Genomic DNA, 17,647 nt, shown 5'->3' with positions numbered 1-17,647 from the left:
AAGACCCTTTCTTGGTCACATCCCCACAGTTTATTGCTCTTTATATAAAAAGGTATTTAAAATTTGGGCCTAATGGCTTCTTTGGATCTTCCTTTCCTTTTCAATACTCCCATGTAAACATAAAAATATTAAACAAATGTGTTATATTTTTCATCTATTAATCTGTCAGTTTAATTTTTATACCCAGCCACAGCACCTAAGAGGTAGAAAGTAAGTTTTTCCTCGCCTACAAGAGAAAGAAGCATTTCAGATTAAAGGACCATCAGAATCAGAGTGGAGAAATAATAACCAGTAATGGAAGGATGAGGTAATCAATTTTGCTGTAGTATAGGACTCACATTAGAATGCATTCAGAAGTAAAATGGAATAGGTTTGTGTCAGAGAAAAATTGACAACTTTACCATTGTCTGCAGTGGTATATCAATGCAGATTTTTTTGAGCAGCAGTAATTTGCATTGTTTTGGGAAGGTTTATCTGGCTATTATTAGATGGTTCTGAATATAGTCTTGCTGAAGAAAATAAAGGTTTGAATGAAGAACTAGAAAAAATACATATGCAAAAATCATTGTTAGGGAAGAAAAGCTGACATAAGGAACAAAATGGAAACAATACAGACACACATTAGGGAAAAAAAAGGTTTATTGGAGAAGTTTTTGGAGCTTCTGAGTCAGAACTGACAATACAACATGCATGTAAAAATATCCAACAACTGACAAGCAGCTGAAAATGTGAACCTAGAACTCTGATGAAAGGTGCAGACTTAGGACTCACATTCTGGGGAAACTGTGGAAAGAAAAAAACAAAAACCAAAGACATGCTGTAAATGTCATCATCTAGAGTTAGGACACTAGAGTGGGTGAGGATCTAAAATAAGTGGTGCAGAATCCCAGAAGCTAACAGATCCAAGGGTTTAAATAAGAAAAAGGAAGTGATCTTCAATGATGTGAGTTGCTGTGAAACGGTCAAGTTCACCTGTAATGATTAGGGGAGGTCATCTGTAACATTTGGGAGCCCTGCAGTTTGCCATTTCGTCCTCAAGGATATCTAGGAAATAAGCAACCAACTCTTCACGACGTCTTCGGCTAGAGTTAATTCCTTTCGCACTCCTACTTTTAGGGATTGCAGGTTGAAGACGAGTTGTCAACCAGTTCTGGTAGTCTTCGTTTTCTTACCACCTACTGTAGGTTTTTGTTGTATGTGCAAACAAGCAAGACACCAAACAAAAAATAAGGCTGCGCCTTCTAAGCCGACGAAAGAAAGGTTGTCCAATGTCTGCATTGTTTTTAGTTGCACAACTCTGAGAACTCCAGAAAGTCCACAATCTAGATACAGATTGAAATCTGTATTCAATCTAGACAAGACCTTGAGTAAGAGCACGTGGGTGGCAGCCAAGGAAAAGCTAGGGCAGGGCACTGGCGTCAGAAACCTATTAACCTTGGGACTTCTAATCACAGGGAATCGAACCTCCGTCCGGTTCAGTTTGTAACCAGCACCCCTTCAAATTTTTTCACCTACAAGAAAAAGCTTTTAAGATAACAGACCTTGAGAAACTAACGAAATTTATGCACCCTCTCCACACAACAATGTCGCCTTGCGCGCACTTTTCCGGGGGGCTTTTTGTGCCCAGCGGTCCGGTACAGACGTTTCTTGCCGCCGCTAGGGTCCCGACGGCCCCCAGCTCTGCGCAGGCGCAGGGAGCAGCCCGCGGGAGGGGGGAGGGGGGCGGAGAGGGGCCGAGTGGGTCGAACGCAAAACGCCGTGCAGCGCGCTCCGAGGCCACTGCGCCTCCCCGGAAATCTCGTGTCATCTGGCCTCGGAGGCGTAGGAAGTGCTTCCCGGAGCACCGAAGAGGTCACAAATCATGTGACGACGGCTTTTGGAGGAGACTGTTTTTGAAGCTGTCCCTGGACTTACAGCCGATAGAACACGGCAACCCAGAAAACCAGGTAACTCGAGCCGCTCTGCTCGTTACTCAGCCTGGGCCCGCAGGTGGCGCGGGCGGTGTGACACCAGGGAAGGAGAGGACTCCTTTCCCCCTTTGCCTTGGGCCTAGATCTTGGCGGGTGGAGGGTGGAGTGGGCTGAGGTAGGGCATCCCGGCTGCCGCCTGGGTGTTTGGGAACTCCCGACTTAGCTCCGCCTGCCTGGTGCGGGTCCTGGAGCCGGGGCTTCTTGCCTGGCTTTGGTGAGAGCTGACCCCGCTTGTCAGGTTAGAGGTGGGAAGAAGTCTTGAGGAGAGAATCACCAGGAGTTTCTCTTCCAGGAGTGGAGATTGATCCTGCGGGAGAAAGGGGTTCGTCATGGCGGATGTGAGTTCCCACACAAGAGGAAGGGGAGGGTGGGGAATTTGGTGGAGGCCTTATGGGTGGGGAGAAGTAAAGCTTCCCAAGTAGAACTGTTTCCTTTTAGCACCCCACCCCGNAACGAAAAGAAAAAGATTGGGGGGGGGGGGGCAGTTTCAGCCCACAATGGGGAGTGGAAGACACCCAGGTGTCTGAGATTCAGGAAACTGTATTCTTCCCACTCCCCAATCCTGCGGGCATAGGAAAGGCTCAGAATACCATTTCAATTTGTAAATGATATTTTGCTCCTTTGAATCACCACCCCCCCTCCGGCCCCGCAGTAAGTGGCCATGAGGTCTCTCTAGATTCATTGGAGCAATTTGAGATGATTCCTGATACCTGTCTAGCACAGCCATAGAACCCAGATTCTAAGTTTGGGAAACTTAATTGTACTAGTTATTAGAAACAGCAAGGAGTTAATACTATTACTAATGTTTATGTCTATAACTTAACATCCTGTTGTTATTTTATTTATATTCATGCTGGGCATTCTTCTAAACATGGAACGTATACTCATTTAATTCTTACAACTCCCAATAGTAGGCACTATTATTATCCTTGAGTAATAGAGTAGGATGCTGAGACGTAGACAGATAAAAGTAACTTGCCCCAGGTTACAGAGCTGGTAAGTTTTAGAGCCAAGATACCAACCCAGGCAGTCTGACTCCGGAGTTTATGCTCTTAAGCAGGACACCAAATGATCATTCAACATTATTATGAATGTGAGTTTTCTTTTTAGGTTGCAAGATTATGTGTTTCAATATTCAGGGACTTAGTCTGCCTTTATCACTCCATTTTTGGGTGTCTCCCAGTAGGTTTTTGAGACCTTATTCTTCATACATACTCAACTCACTCTGTATCTATTGAGCGTTGCCTTGCAGAGGTTGTTGTTGCTGTGGGTGAAATAAAGATGATTAAGGTATAAATCCTTAAGGGTTTTTAAAATTTTAAAAAAAGGCAAGTGATCATAAACGTATATACATTATTGTGTGAAAATTCAAAGGAGAGAGGGATTACATGGTGATTATCAGGAAAGTTTATTTGAAGTATTTGGTTGAGATTAGCTCTAAATAATGAGAAGCAGTTTTTTTTAAAGTAAGATTGATAGAGAACACGATGAGAATGAATAGTGTAAGCACAGTTTGAGAGAGAGGAGAGAGAAAGATGTTTGTGGAGGTGCTGTGAGTGGTCCAGGTCCGCGGGGACTGAGGATATGTACAAGGGAGTGGTAGGAAGCAGGGCTGTAAAATTATGTGTAGACTGTAGATACGTATATTTTGAAAAATTTTTTTAAACATTCATTTCCTTTTGAGAGAGACAGTGCAAGCAGGGGAGGGGCAGAGAGAGAGGGAGACAGAATCTGACACAGGCTCCAGGCATTTTTAGCTGTCAGCACAGCCCGATGCGGGGCTCGAACCCATGAACCATGAGATCCTGGCCTGAACCGAAATGAAGAGTCAGATGCTTAACCAACTGAGCCACCCCAGTGCTCCAAGATCATTTTAAAACATTTGACTTCACAAATCATTTTAGAAGTGACAAGCTGAGGTTAGGGTTAAATATTACTCTGTTTCAAGGGATCGGTAGTGCTATTAGTGAAAACAAGAGATTGAGGAAATCTGGATTTCACATGAAACATGAATTTAGTTTTAGTGTGTGTGTTTAAGATGAGAGCAGAGGTAAGATGATGGTGATAACATGAAATAAAATGAACATTCAGGTTTGGAGAATAATAGGGATTAGAAGTTCAAAACAACAGATACCTGATTTAACCTATGGGAACCTCATAACTGATACCTGCATTGTCAGTGAAATTCCCCAGGTGAGAGAGTGTAATGAGAGGAATTTAACTAGTCTTTTATTTCTTTAGTCCTAGTTATGTTCCGTGCTTAACACTTGACACACGTTGTCGTTTATATTTACTCATGAAAAGGAACGGAGTTTGAGAGAAGTTAATTTAACCAGGATTGTTATCTTTTTATGGCCTTTTGGCCAAGATCAAGTGTAGTATCTGTTCTTATCAGTTTAATTTACCCAGGATTGTTAAAAGTCATGTTAGAAAGTTTATGGACATGGAAAGATGTCCATAATATATTTTCAAGTGAACTTGACAATAGCAACAGGATGTAAAATAGTGTGAAAGTATGATCAGATTTTACAGCTAATGTGTACTAACTGTGTGTGTATTTTTTTTCTAGATATGCTTATAAGTTTACATGCATCTTCTCAATACATTTTAACAGTCTTACGACATAGATTCTGATTACCCCTTCTCAACAAATCATGAAACTGGGGCTTAGAGAAAAAAGTTAGATAACTTGTTCGAAGTCACAGAACTAGTATCAGAATCAGAAAGAAAAAAATACAAGGGAGAAGGATTATGAATGATGATTTAAAGTACCTGAAATGTGGATAGGATAGTCTCTTGAGAACCAGTACAAGGTGCATTATTGTAATATAATTTTTTATATTCTCTTTCAGGACCTGAAGCGATTCCTGTATAAAAAATTACCAAGGTAAAAAATTACTAATTTGTTGTTAAATTAATTCTGCATATGTTGATTTTATGTAGCATTTTGTTTATTTTAGACTGATAGTATGGATCTATTATGCTATTATTTACCGTTTCAAATAGTTAATGGTATTCAAATAGAATATTTGACATTCACAGGAAATGTCCTTTGAATTTGCAGAAAAATACCGGGAGGTCTAGAGAAGTTGATGTGACTTTCGGAGGTTAAGTATCTAGTGAACGCCAGAGGGCTAGAACTCCGATTTCTTGCCACTTTAGAGTTCTTTCAAGTATACTGTCATAGCAGTTTAATGGATTATGCTTTGAAGTAGAGCAATTTTCAGGAGAAAAACACCCTAAGAACTTGCCTTTCCTTTAGTATCCCTTTTAAGACCTAATTGCTGAGTATGCATAACCGGAAAATGCTGGACGTAGGCCGCAGTTCATACTTGAAAAAGTCACAAGGCTTTCTTTTCCCTGCACCCAGTCCATTTGATGTACCGTCATCACTTAGGCTCTGTGTTGAGACCAGCAAACTTCCTTTTAGATATTTTTGTGATTCAGAGGACTTTGTCACTTAAGTTGAATTAAAATTCACATTTAGTTCAGTGTAAAATAATATATAAGGACGTGAGAGAGAGAAATGTAACTCGAGACACGATTTTCATATTCCAGAATACTTAAATAACCTTTGAAGTGTAATGTAGCAGAAGACGTGGGGAGATCCTTTTGCTACTTCTTTTTTTCGTCTCCAAATGTTTGATTTTAAAACGTTTCAGATGTCAGTTTGTTATTTCTGTCAGTAGATTAAAAAAACAAAAAAGACCTCTTGTTTGTAGTTTTGCCTGAATTGTTTGTTGTGATTTGCGTATTGTGCCTTTACTGTGATTAGACTAGTGAAATTAATGATACTACCTCGTGGGGTTGATTTACGTATATTTTTCTGTATCCAGGAAGAAATACTATTGAAGTGTTCAGTCATCGTTACCGTTGATTTCATGTTCCCGTAGTACTTAGGTTCATTTTGACTCCCTTGTAGTGCTTGCAAACTAGAAAGACAGGTGCTGAGTCTTCCCAGCGTGAGGATTAGCGGGCAGGCCTAGCCTTGCACAGTAGGGCAGGGCCACACAAATGACCGCACAAGCTGAACCTGTCCAAAGCAGTTTTACTAGTCCCTAGGAAAAATGACAGTAGTTTTGTGATGTTTAAAAATTTTGTCAGAACATTAAAACCTTTCGTTGTTGGTTATATTTGAGGGAATGGAAACATGCTAAAACAAATACTTGTTGAATCCGCTCCAATTTAAAAACAGTAGAGGGGCACCTGGGTGGCTTAGTCGGTTAAGCGTCCGACTTTCGCTTAGGTCATGATCTCGCGGTTCATGGGTTCAAGCCCCGCGTCGGGCTCTGTGCTGACTGCCAGCTCAGAGCCTGGAGCCTGTTTCAGTCTGTGACTCCCTCTCTCTCTGACCCTCCCCTGCTCACGCTGTCTCTCTCTCCTAGAAATAAAAACATTAAAAAAAAAAAAATTTTTTTTTTAAAATAAAAACAGTAGAAAAACTGAGTATTTGAACATTCATTTCTCTGTAAAAAACTTATCAAATGTAGTTTGAACAGTGCTTACCTTTTTTTTTTGTTTTAATTTATTTTGAGAGAGACAGAAACGGCACAGGTGGGGGAGGGGCAGAGAGGGGGTGTAGAGAGAATCCCAAGCAGGCTCCACATAGTCAGTGCAGAGCCTGATACGGGGCTCGAACCCACAAAGCCTCAAGATCATGACCTGAGCCAAAGCCAAGAGTCAGATGCTTAACTGACTGAGCCACCCAGGCAAACGGTGCTTACTTCTTTGCATTAACCTTAAAATATATGAAAGGTATAATCCTAAGGTGAGGAGCAGGCACCTTTTCTGTACCTTGGCAAATTGGCACACTCCTTTCTAAGTTTGGATCGGCTTCCAACAGTTTTGTCCTTTGTACTGTCCGTGCTGTGCAGTTTTTTGCCAGTGTCACTTCCTCTGGGATGGTTTCATGGTTTTCATCACAACCACTTTCCTAATTTATGTCAGTAAGTGCACTTTCACAAAGTTCCTCTCGCTGCACGTCTTGCACACAAGAGTGAAAGTGGCAGCGTTCTCTTAGCCAGTTATTTCTTCTAGAACTGTGTCCTTTCTATTTGAATTGCACTGCCAGCATTGTCACTTTTCCTTCCTTTGCTATATTTCATCTTTATTAGCCAGTTCCCTATTTCAGTTCTTTTTTTTTTTTTTAATTGAAAAAAAAATTTGTTTAAGTTTCTTTATTTTGAGAGAGAATAAGAGCAGGGGAGGGACAGAGAGAGAAACACAGAATTTGAAGCAGGCTCCAGGCTCCGAGCTTTCAGCACAGCACAGAGCCCCACACGGGGCTCCAACCCAGGAACGATGAGATCATGACCCGAGCCTAAACCCAGAGTTGGACACTTAACCAGTTGAGCCACCCAGGCGCCGCTTTTTCTTCTTTTTAATGTCACATGCTTTACTGTCTCTGCATACACCTAGTAACAGATGCTCAGTGACCAGTCACCAGCACACTCTGAAAGAAGTGATGTGACTAGGTCCAGATTTAATGTCCATCTGTTATTTACAAAGTTACTCACATAGTGATTTGTGTGAAGAGTTAGTGAGGTTTGTACTTTATACAGTTATTCAGTTAATGGACATACTCCCTGAAATTTGGCCCAGGGGGGTAGTGTTAGTTAATTCAACTGTGGTAACTAAAATGTGTCCATACTGAAACCTTACAAAATAATGGCTTTCTGTTCTTATCTGTATCTACTTTGTTGATAGTTCAGCATATTGAAAGGATGCGGAAACTGACCTGTGGGGTTGAGGGGAAGTACCATGCTGGCAACAAGATACAGGAGCAGAAGCATAGTGGATATTTGTAAAAAGGGTATTTGTAAAAGTCTAATGAAAATCTTTCTATACTGGAAGAAAGGGATTGGGACTATGTGTTTTGTTTTGTTCCCGTAATGACCAGAGCCATTTTCACCAAGTCAGTTAATAGAATATGTTTTTGTTCATTTTAAAATACCCTCCTAAATATAGTTCTTGAATTTATATTTTAAGAGTCTAAATTGTGACCCAGAGCAGGCTCAGGCTTTATAATAATCATAACTTTTTGCATTTTAAAATAACCAAATGTGGGGCACCTGGATGGCTCAGTCGGTTGAGTGTTCAGCTTTGGATCAGGTCATGATCTCACAGTTCATGGATTTGAGTCCCACATCCGGCTTTGTGCTGACAGCTAGCTCAGAGCCTGGAGACTGCTTCAGATTCTGTGTCTCCCTCTTTCTCTGACCCTCCCTGCTCACGCTGCCTCTCTCTCTCTCAGAAATAAATAAAACATTAAAAAAAATTAAAATAACCAGACATTTCATTATTACATGAATAAAACAAAGTATGATGTTTGGTTACTAATGCAACATTTGTTTTTTGGAGTAAAAATGTTTTACTAAGTTTAAGGTTTAGATGTCTTCAGAATATTTCATAATTTAATTCCTTCTAGATGTGTGTGGCTGTTAATGCGTCATACTTATTTTCAGCTATTGGTAAAATATATTCAAGTTACTCTTTGTTCCCTATGTGTACAATTGGAAACACCTTTTATATTTGTAACCTGATTTCTTTGTGTATTTTAAGTACGTGAGTAATTTTTCTACTTTATTGGGCATTATCTCTGTGAATTTAGAATCCATTAAAAAGACAACCTTTTTATTTCTGCTTCCTCTTTTGTTGCATTAGTTGGCATGTAAGTTAATTACCTTGAAATTAAGAGAAAAGAAACCACCTGTGGTGGGGCGCCTGGGTGGCTCAGTCAGTTAAGTGTTGGACTTGGGCTCAGGTCATGACCTCACGGCTCCAGCCCCACATTGGGCTCTGTGCTGTCGGGGCAGAGTCCCCAGTAGACCCTCTGCCCCTCCCCCACTCATGCACGCTCACATCCTCTCTCTCAAAAATAAATGAATATTTAAGAAAACAAAAGAAACTACCTAAGATGACACAGATATTTCTAAATATTTTTTGTGGTACTCTTCACCTGCTTTTAATTTGCTTATTTTTTCAGTAGACAATACATTCATGAAGTTCAAGATTCAAAAGTTAACTGGAGGACACAGTGAGAAGTTTCCTTACCTGCCCCCCAGCTACACAGTCACCCTCTGAGAGGCACCCATCACCTTCAAAGATACTTTCTGCACCTGCAGACATTCACATAAGCACATGTATTTACACAGACATACATGGGTCTTCGTTGAGGCTGTTACCACAAAATACCACATAAATTGGATTTCCGGTAAATCACTGAAGTTTATTTCTCACAGTTCTGGAGCCTGGAAGTCCACGATTAAGGTGCCAGCGTGGTTGGATTCTGGGGAGGGCCCTTTGCTGAGTGGCAGATTGCAGACTCCATATCTTCATATGGTAGAAGAACGAGCCAGCACTCTAGCCTTCAGTAAGGGCACTGTTCCCGTCTGTGAGGGCTCCACCTCCATGGCCTGATTACCTCCCAAAGGCCCCATCTCCGAGTACCATCACACTGGGAAAAGGGTTTCAACATAGGAATTTTGGGGGTGGCACAAACATTCCGTCCATTGCAAACATACATATACACATGCCTACACTTGTTGTTACATAATTTGTTGCTTCCTGCATACACTATTCAAGACCGTCTTTTCGTTTAACAATATACCTTTGAGATCAGTCCTTCCCAGTGCATTTAAAGAGCTGCTGCTTTGTTCTGAATGGCTGCAGAGTATTTCAGTGTATATGTGTGTCATAATATATTTAACTTGTCCTTCTTTAAGACAGGTTTCCGACATTTTCCTATTTCAAGTGATGTTGCTATTGAAAAATGTACAGGGTAGTTTCTGTGTGTGCAGGTATCTGCGGGGTATGTTCTTATATAACTTAGTTTTTAAGAAGAATTTGTTTTATATGTTAACTTTATAGAGCACGTTTTAATCCATAGATAATCTCAGGATTGAATGATAATAAAGAATAATACCAGTAAATATTTATACACAGTTATCTCATCATTCCTGTTTTTAACATGAGGTTCATAAATGGTGTTTATGACGTTTTCTCAAATTTTAATAACACTTTTCTGACTTAAAAGTTTCTGCCAGTGGGATCTTTAAAATTTAATTTCAGGGTCATCTGGGTGGTTCAGCTGGTTAAGCGTCTGACTTCGGCTCAGGTCATGATCCCACAGTTTGTGAGTTCAAGCCCCATGTCAGGCTCCGTCTGAACGACTCAGAGCCTGGAGCTTGCTTCAGATTCTGTGTCTGCCTCTCTCTGCCCTCCCACCACTTACCTCTCTCTCACTGTCAAAGATAAACATTTTAAAAAATTTTTTTAAATAAACTTTAATTTCAGTATCTTACTATGAATAGTTCTCATTTCTAAGTTAAAACATTAAGGTTAACACAGTAAGGAATGGGTGATGTGGATTACACTCGGAGCATTGAACAATTCTGAGTAGCAGTCTTCAGGTATTATAAGATAGGTATAGGGGTGAAAGTTGGAGAATGTTTTCCCATTCTAATTTTTGACACTTGAGTTTTGTGCCCTAGGAATCCTTTAATGATTTAATACTTAAACTACAGTAATAAATTGTCAGTGTGCACAGATGACACTCTGATGTTAACAGTAATAATATTTTTGAATGTTAACTATGTACTGGTCTCTACATGCATTATTTTATTACATTTTTATAATAGCCAAATAAATACAGTGACTCCCATTTTCTTATTATTAATGGAGGCTTACAGAGGTTTCAGAACTGGCCCTGGGTAGCATAAATAGTGAATGTAGGAGAGCCTAGACTGGACTATATGGTTCTAGTCTTGACCATGTCTCTTACTGTTTCTTACTGCTGAAAAGATTTCTATGTGACCTTCATTGTTTCCATCCTGTTCCTTCAGCCTAGAATGAGCTCTCTGCCCCTCATCTCTTGACTAGTGCCTTAACGTCTCAGCTTAGTTGTCCCTGTCACAGGGAGGCCTGCCCTGACCCACTTGTCTAAATCAACCCACCTTTATAGACTCTCATACTCCACAGATAATCTTGCTTGATACCATTGTAGTTCGACATGTGTTAGTATGAGATTATTTGATTGATAGCCTTCCTCCTGGATTGTAAGCTTTGTGGAAGCAGTGACTATTCCCTTATCCTGGTGTCATAAATGTCAAGTGCCTCGAATACCAGGCTCTTGATATTGACTGAGAGAAAGAGAAAAGTCTCTCTTTGTCACTGTAGCTGCTGCTGCTGATAAACCTGTCATACTTCCCTAAACAGTGGAAGGATAATTAGCAATTTTAATGGAGGGTTTTCTTGTTTTAGATCTTCATCTGTAAATTACATATAATCTTAAGATTATAAGCATGTCAGTAATAATTTTATTCAGTTTCTTCAATACTCTTATTCAGACATACAGGTGCTTATGAGATCAATAACTGAGTTTACATAGTTTTTCAGAAACATATCTGAAAATCCCCGTAATGACTTTGAGGTACATGTTTCGAGAAAATGAAATGTTTCATAATATTTTGACTCGTTTGTTTTTTCTAGCGTCGAAGGGCTTCACGCTATCGTTGTGTCAGATAGAGATGGAGTGCCTGTTATTAAAGGTAAAACTGCACCTGCGCACCAGTGTCATGTTTGCTTTTGAGTAAAAACATATTTATATCTCAGTAGTGCAGAAGGCAAGCATATAAAAGCTGTTTTAATAAACTTAACTATGTGTTAAATATATTGTGTTACCATCCAGAGTTTAAGCATGGATTTTTCCTTGAAGACATTTGTGGCATAATGTAAACCATTGGTAAACATATAAGTGCTGAGACTGGGCACGTATACAGCTGGATATGTTATAAGCACACACTTCCCCCAGCACTTTTTAATCAGTGTTGCTAGTGGTTTTGGACATTTGAATCATCTTCGTACATTGAATCCACATACGTGGATTGTTTTGTTTAATCTTTGTGGATTTTCTGCTTTCTTGCTGGAAATAAGATTTTTTAAACTTTTAACTTCAAATTACTTTAGTTAACCAGACTCTAAGAAGACTTTTTCACCTAAGGAAGAGCTTGTTAACCAAAAAAAAAAAAGAAGAAAGAATGTTTTGCCTATTTTTCAGCTTTTCAAAAAAGTATGATGTCACTGAGTCAGTGTGTATTAAGAGCGTTTTTACTATTTCTTAAGTTATCATCAGATGGATGTTCATAGTTCCATAGGGATGCTGTAATATCTTTACCAAAGAAAGATTAAATAATGATCTGTGCATTCCGTTTACAGTTTATTTTCCATCTGAGGTTATTATATATGTCAGATAATTTTAGACTTTAGAAAGGAATTTTAAAAATCACCTAATTTGATTTTGTAAACAAAGATGGTCAAGTGCAAAGTTGCACATAAGTCAGTGAGAAGATAATAATAGAACCACGATTTTCTGATGTGTGGGTCAGTGTGCTTTCTAACCCACCATGAAACATAGGTGGCCATGGGCAAGCAAGGCACCTGCCTTTTTCCTGTGCTCAGTTCTGTAGTGAGAGCTTCAAACAAAGTCAAAATAATCTCAGAGATTTTCCATCTCTCATGTTCCTTCTTAGGGTCTCTGTGTTAAAGCCTTAAATACTGCACTTACTGGTACAACTGACTTCATTCAGGCCTTTAAATGAGTGAAAGAAACTTAAAACTGATGACCAGCTGCAAATATCTATGAGTGATACTGCTATGGGTTTTATGAAAGCAAAGATTTTTTTGAAGTCTTTTTCACTATTCTAGCTTAGTTCTTGGTTAACCAGAATATTCAGTTTATTAGTAAACATACTGATTAGTCTGTGTTTTAGAGTAGAAATTAAAATATAGAAGTTTAGTATTCTTTAAAAAAAATTGTGAGACTCGGCATTTCTTCCATTTCTTCCTTCCTGTTGATCACTCAATTTCTGATTGAGAAATTTATCTCCCCTAAATTGGTAACACCCAGTTAGTGATAAGATTTTCAATATTTTGAAGCATAAAAGCCCTTGTGCTTGATATTTTTACTGATTTATGTTTAAAAATAAAAAGTGCAGTAAACTGCATAATTTTTATTTAAATCATTTGTATTTCCAGTGGCCAATGATAATGCTCCAGAGCATGCTTTGAGACCTGGTTTCTTATCTACTTTTGCCCTGGCAACAGACCAAGGGAGCAAACTTGGACTTTCTAAAAATAAAAGTATCATCTGTTACTATAACACCTACCAGGTAGGTTCATCCTTACTGAATGGCTTGCTGCTTTTGACTATTGTTGCATCTTCTATATAGAACAGCTTATGTTACTCTAAATTTCAGTTTTGAAATAGATGCCATTAGCCTTCAAATTGGTTATGTTGAATTGTAGTAATTTTCTTTACATTTTACATCAGGAATTAATATGGAAAAGTAATTAAAAGCTTTATGAATAAAGTACATTATCCTCACAGGTCACTGTTACTTCCAGTAGATGGTGCCCTTAGCTTAACAAATGTGATTTCTCAAATGACACACTTTTTTGTTATTTTGACAGATAAAATATTTTCTTTGACGGTCAAATGAGAGTTCTTTAAATTTGTTAACTGCTGATAATTCATTCATTGGTTTGGAATATATATATATATATTTGGAANAGAGTTCTTTAAATTTATTAATTGCTGCTAATTCCTTCATTGGTTTGGAATATATATATATATATTTGGAATATATATATGTGTATATATATAGAAAATATGTGAAATTATTATGAAAGAATTTAGTTGCTACATACCTCTTCATCTCTAGCTGCATTTTCTTATTTAGAATAAATTAGTAGCTTTAAAGCAGTGTTCCCAGGGTGTAATTCACGTGCTGCTGATGTTACACACGATATTTTTTATTTTAGAAGTTAACGTATTTTAATGTGTATTAAGCACAGGATGACCAACCCTTTTGACTTTTAATTTCACTGATAAGGATTACATTAAAGCTAATTTTGGGGGGTGGAGGTGTTGGGTTTGTTTTTTTTTTTTTCCTGAGAGAGGGCACAAGTGAGTGAAGGACAGAGAGAATCCCACAAAGGGCACTGAGAGAGAGAGAGAAGTGGTGAGAGAAGCGGGGCTCCCCTGACGTGGGGCTTGAGCCACGCAGGTGCCCTGAAACTAATTTTTTAAAAAAAAAATAGTTGATTTGAAGTTAACTTAAATTTAAATTAAATTAATAGTGGTACACAGGAAGCAGAAAAATCTTGATGGTATTGCTATTTGAATGAGAAATACTGACTTTATTTAGCCATTTAATTATCAGATATTTATGGAGCTCTGCTCTGTAATAATTGACACGCTGCTGGGTTTTTAAAGATAGAGGAGGATGACATAGTCACACTTCTTTAAAAACTTAGTGGGCTAAGTAATATTAATATCTGTAAGAGATAATCAGTAAGTCTGTTTTATGGAAATACTTATTTTCAGCTCTTTCATATTACATGATGTTACATAGTATCTTACACATTGGTCATTTTAAAATTTTTGGAAGATTAAAATGTCTCATTTGAATTAACATCTTTTTTTTTTTTTTTAAGTTTATGCATTTAATTATTTTAGAGAGCGAGAGAGCACAAGTGGGAGAGGGGCAGAGAGAGCGAGAGAGAGACACAGAATCCAAAATAAGGTCAGGTTCGTGCTGACACCAGAGAGCCTGACACGGGGCTTAAACTCATGAACCGGGATTTGGATGCTTAACTGACTGAGACATCCAGGTGTCCCTTGAATAACATCTTAATTTAAATCTTTTTTTTTTTTTTAGGTGGTTCAATTCAATCGTTTACCTCTGGTGGTAAGTTTCATAGCCAGCAGCAATGCTAATACAGGTGTGTATTAAATTAAGTTAATATTATAGCTTTTAATTTCTTAAAACACCATATCTGAGTGGTCTAATATGATAGGAATAGTAGATTTAGAATCAGAAAACCTGAATTCATGGCCCAACCCCACAGTCTGTTCCTTGATCTCCAGAAAAGTAACTTGTCTGAATTCTGTTTTCTCTAGCTGTGTAATGGAGCTGATATCTGCTCTGTCTTATGGGGTTATTTTCTAACCCCATAGCCCTAGACATAGGTGAGAAATTGCATGGGTAAGTGAATCTGTAAGATAGAAAGGAAAATTAAATGTTATCTTCACCTCTTGAATGCAACATCTTGTTCACATTAAAACAGCTTAAAACAAAAGGAGAATGAATGGTGAAGATAACCAAACAAAACACATAATAAATGGTCAGGGATGAGTTCAATTCCATGTAGACCAATCAATTGGAGTTTACAAAATCTTGAACAATAGGAAGCAAGATTAATGTGATTAAGAGTTTTTTTGGTAAGTTATTATGTTTTCTTTACTTGTATTCCAATATTATTCATGTTTTTTTTGTTTTAATTTTATTGAAATCCAAGTTGGTTAACATATAGTGTAATAATGATTTCAGGAGTGGAATTTAGTGATTCATCACTTATACATAGCACCCAGTGCTCATCCCAGCAAGTGCCCTCCTTAATGCCCATCACCCATTTAGCCCATTTCCCACCCACACCCCCTCCAGCCACCCTCAGTTTATTTTCTTTATTTAAGAGTCTCTCATGGTTTGCCTCCCTCTCTGTTTTTATCTTATTTTTTCTTAACTTCCCCTGTGTTCATCTGTTTTGTTTCTTAAATTCCACATATGAGTGAAATCATAGCATATTTAGTTGTGATTGAGAATTCAAAGAGCGTGACTAGGATGAACATACACATTCATTTGTGAGGGTTGAAGAATTTGGGAACAAATACTAGGAGGCTGTACCTTTTATAGCAGATCATAAAATCCCATTGTATCCAGTAGCCTTCACGGGACATTTATGTATAAAATAATGTGACTGTATTCTGTAATTTATTAACTCATTTTTGGACAAAGTGGGATTTTTTTTTTAGTATTGTCTCCTTTAGATTTGACTGTTTTTTAGAACTGTTACACATTCTTTTTCTGTTTTTTTTTCTTTCTAAGTTGTTTGAGCAAGTTATGTTACCAGCTATGTCACTGAAACCTGTCTTTACATTCCTCATTCTTAAAGTGAAGGGTTAGGATCGGATGATCTCCAAGGTCTCTTCCATTTCTAAATGTTTTGAAGCTGTAAAATGCTGTGTGAAAACACTTTGTAAATTGTGTAGGATGTTAATAATGTCGATAGTTTAAATATATTAAACCTTGTGATAAATCACCATCATGTACTAAGTAATCAGTTATAAATTTTGATAATGTACAGAATTATATTTTAGTCCCTAGAAGATTTTTTTGAGAATCTCAGATGCTTTTTTTTATTTATTTAAAAAAATATTTTTAATGTTTATTTTTGAGAGAGAGAGAGAGAAGGCAAGAGTGCGCATGCAAGCAGGGGAGAGACAGAGAGAGGGGGAGACACAGAATGTGAAGCAAGCTCCGGGCTCCCAGCTGACAGCACAGAGCCTGACGTGGGGCTCAAACTCACAAACTGTGGGATCATGACCTGAGCCGAAGTCGGCCTCTTAACCAACTGAGCCGCCCAGGCGCCCTGAAAATAAACTTGTTAATATGGGGTTTTTGATCATTTAGAATTACAATATTTTGCTTTAGTTATGGGGAATAAACTAGATCTTGTTTCCTTTTTAGTAACTAAATTTTGACAGGAAATTTAAGTCAAAGACTTGAGGAACATTTTTCTGATGTTCTAATTTTCTTAATCTCTGTTTTAGGACTCATTGTCAGCCTAGAAAAGGAACTTGCTCCATTATTCGAAGAATTGAGACAAGTTGTGGAAGTTTCTTAATCTGGCAGTGGTTTTGATGTTCACCTTATGCTTGTTATAACAGACACAGTATCAGTCCAGCAATCGTTAGACACAACGACACTTGTATCCATATACTCAAGAAAGGGCCCCTTTCCCATCTTCCACTAAAGAAAGAGCCTGTAGATGTAATTTATGGACAGATTGATTGTTACCTTTTCTTGTGTAGGGTCTTTTCTTAATTTAGTGAGATCTAGAGATACCACAGAAATGGCTCATACATCACAGCTCCCATGGAGTTAGTCCAGTCACCAGATATGCATGAGCTTCTATTCATTGGGTCAGAATCAAAATGGTACTTTGACCCACTTGAGCCATTAAGTGCTCCCTATTATATAATATGCCCAGGCCTGCAGAATGAAGCAGACCCTTTTTATTGTGAATAATAATGAGGACATATTTTTCTTTATATTGTTCTATTTCTTTGCATTGAGTGTGAGGAAGATAAAATGGCTTAGTAAAAGTAATAAAATCAGTACAATCACTAACTTTTCTATGTATATATTATTTTGCAATATAGATGAATATTACTAATTGATTTGATTCTTCTCAGAGGGTGCTGCTCTTTAATGAAAATGAAAATGATAGCTAATGTTTTTTTCTCCATTCTGCTTTCTATAACCAATCAGTGTTTTAATGTTTGTGTGTTCTTTATAAAATTTAAAAGTGATTCATTATTGAATTTGTTTCCAGTATTGGTGTGTATGTAAACATGGTAGTACAGCCAATTTTTTTCATACATGAGTATAAATAAAATAGTATTTTTTAAAATATATAGTTTGAACACTAAATAGGTTTCTTCTCTGACTTCTTTCAAAAGCTTAAAGAATATAATTAATGGAATCCACTCAACCATGTGATAAGTAGTGAGTGTTTCTTATAGATATTGGTGTGGAGACTGTTTTACCTACCTT

At 38.0% G+C, this 17,647-nt stretch overlaps 1 protein-coding gene and 1 pseudogene across 1 annotated transcript; both read left to right on the top strand.

Annotated features, from left to right (window-relative positions):
• Positions 1 to 1,753: 1,753 nt before the first annotated feature.
• LAMTOR3 (late endosomal/lysosomal adaptor, MAPK and MTOR activator 3) lies at positions 1,754 to 17,506 on the top strand. Its single transcript, XM_077755728.1, has 7 exons — positions 1,754 to 1,946; positions 2,263 to 2,308; positions 4,823 to 4,857; positions 11,460 to 11,518; positions 13,005 to 13,138; positions 14,690 to 14,753; positions 16,642 to 17,506. The coding sequence occupies exons 2-7, from the start codon at positions 2,300 to 2,302 to the stop codon at positions 16,713 to 16,715; spliced, it is 375 nt and encodes a 124-aa protein (XP_077611854.1). The 5' UTR covers positions 1,754 to 1,946; positions 2,263 to 2,299; the 3' UTR covers positions 16,716 to 17,506.
• LOC144224687 (U2 spliceosomal RNA) lies at positions 4,314 to 4,453 on the top strand (annotated as a pseudogene).
• Positions 17,507 to 17,647: the final 141 nt, after the last annotated feature.

This window comes from Crocuta crocuta, unplaced genomic scaffold (assembly GCF_008692635.1).
Source record: "Crocuta crocuta isolate KB4526 unplaced genomic scaffold, BGI_CrCroc_1.0 scaffold92, whole genome shotgun sequence".
Taxonomy (NCBI): domain Eukaryota; kingdom Metazoa; phylum Chordata; class Mammalia; order Carnivora; family Hyaenidae; genus Crocuta; species Crocuta crocuta.
The sequence above is the reverse complement of the archived record's forward strand: the minus strand, read 5'-3'. Positions and strand labels throughout refer to the sequence as shown.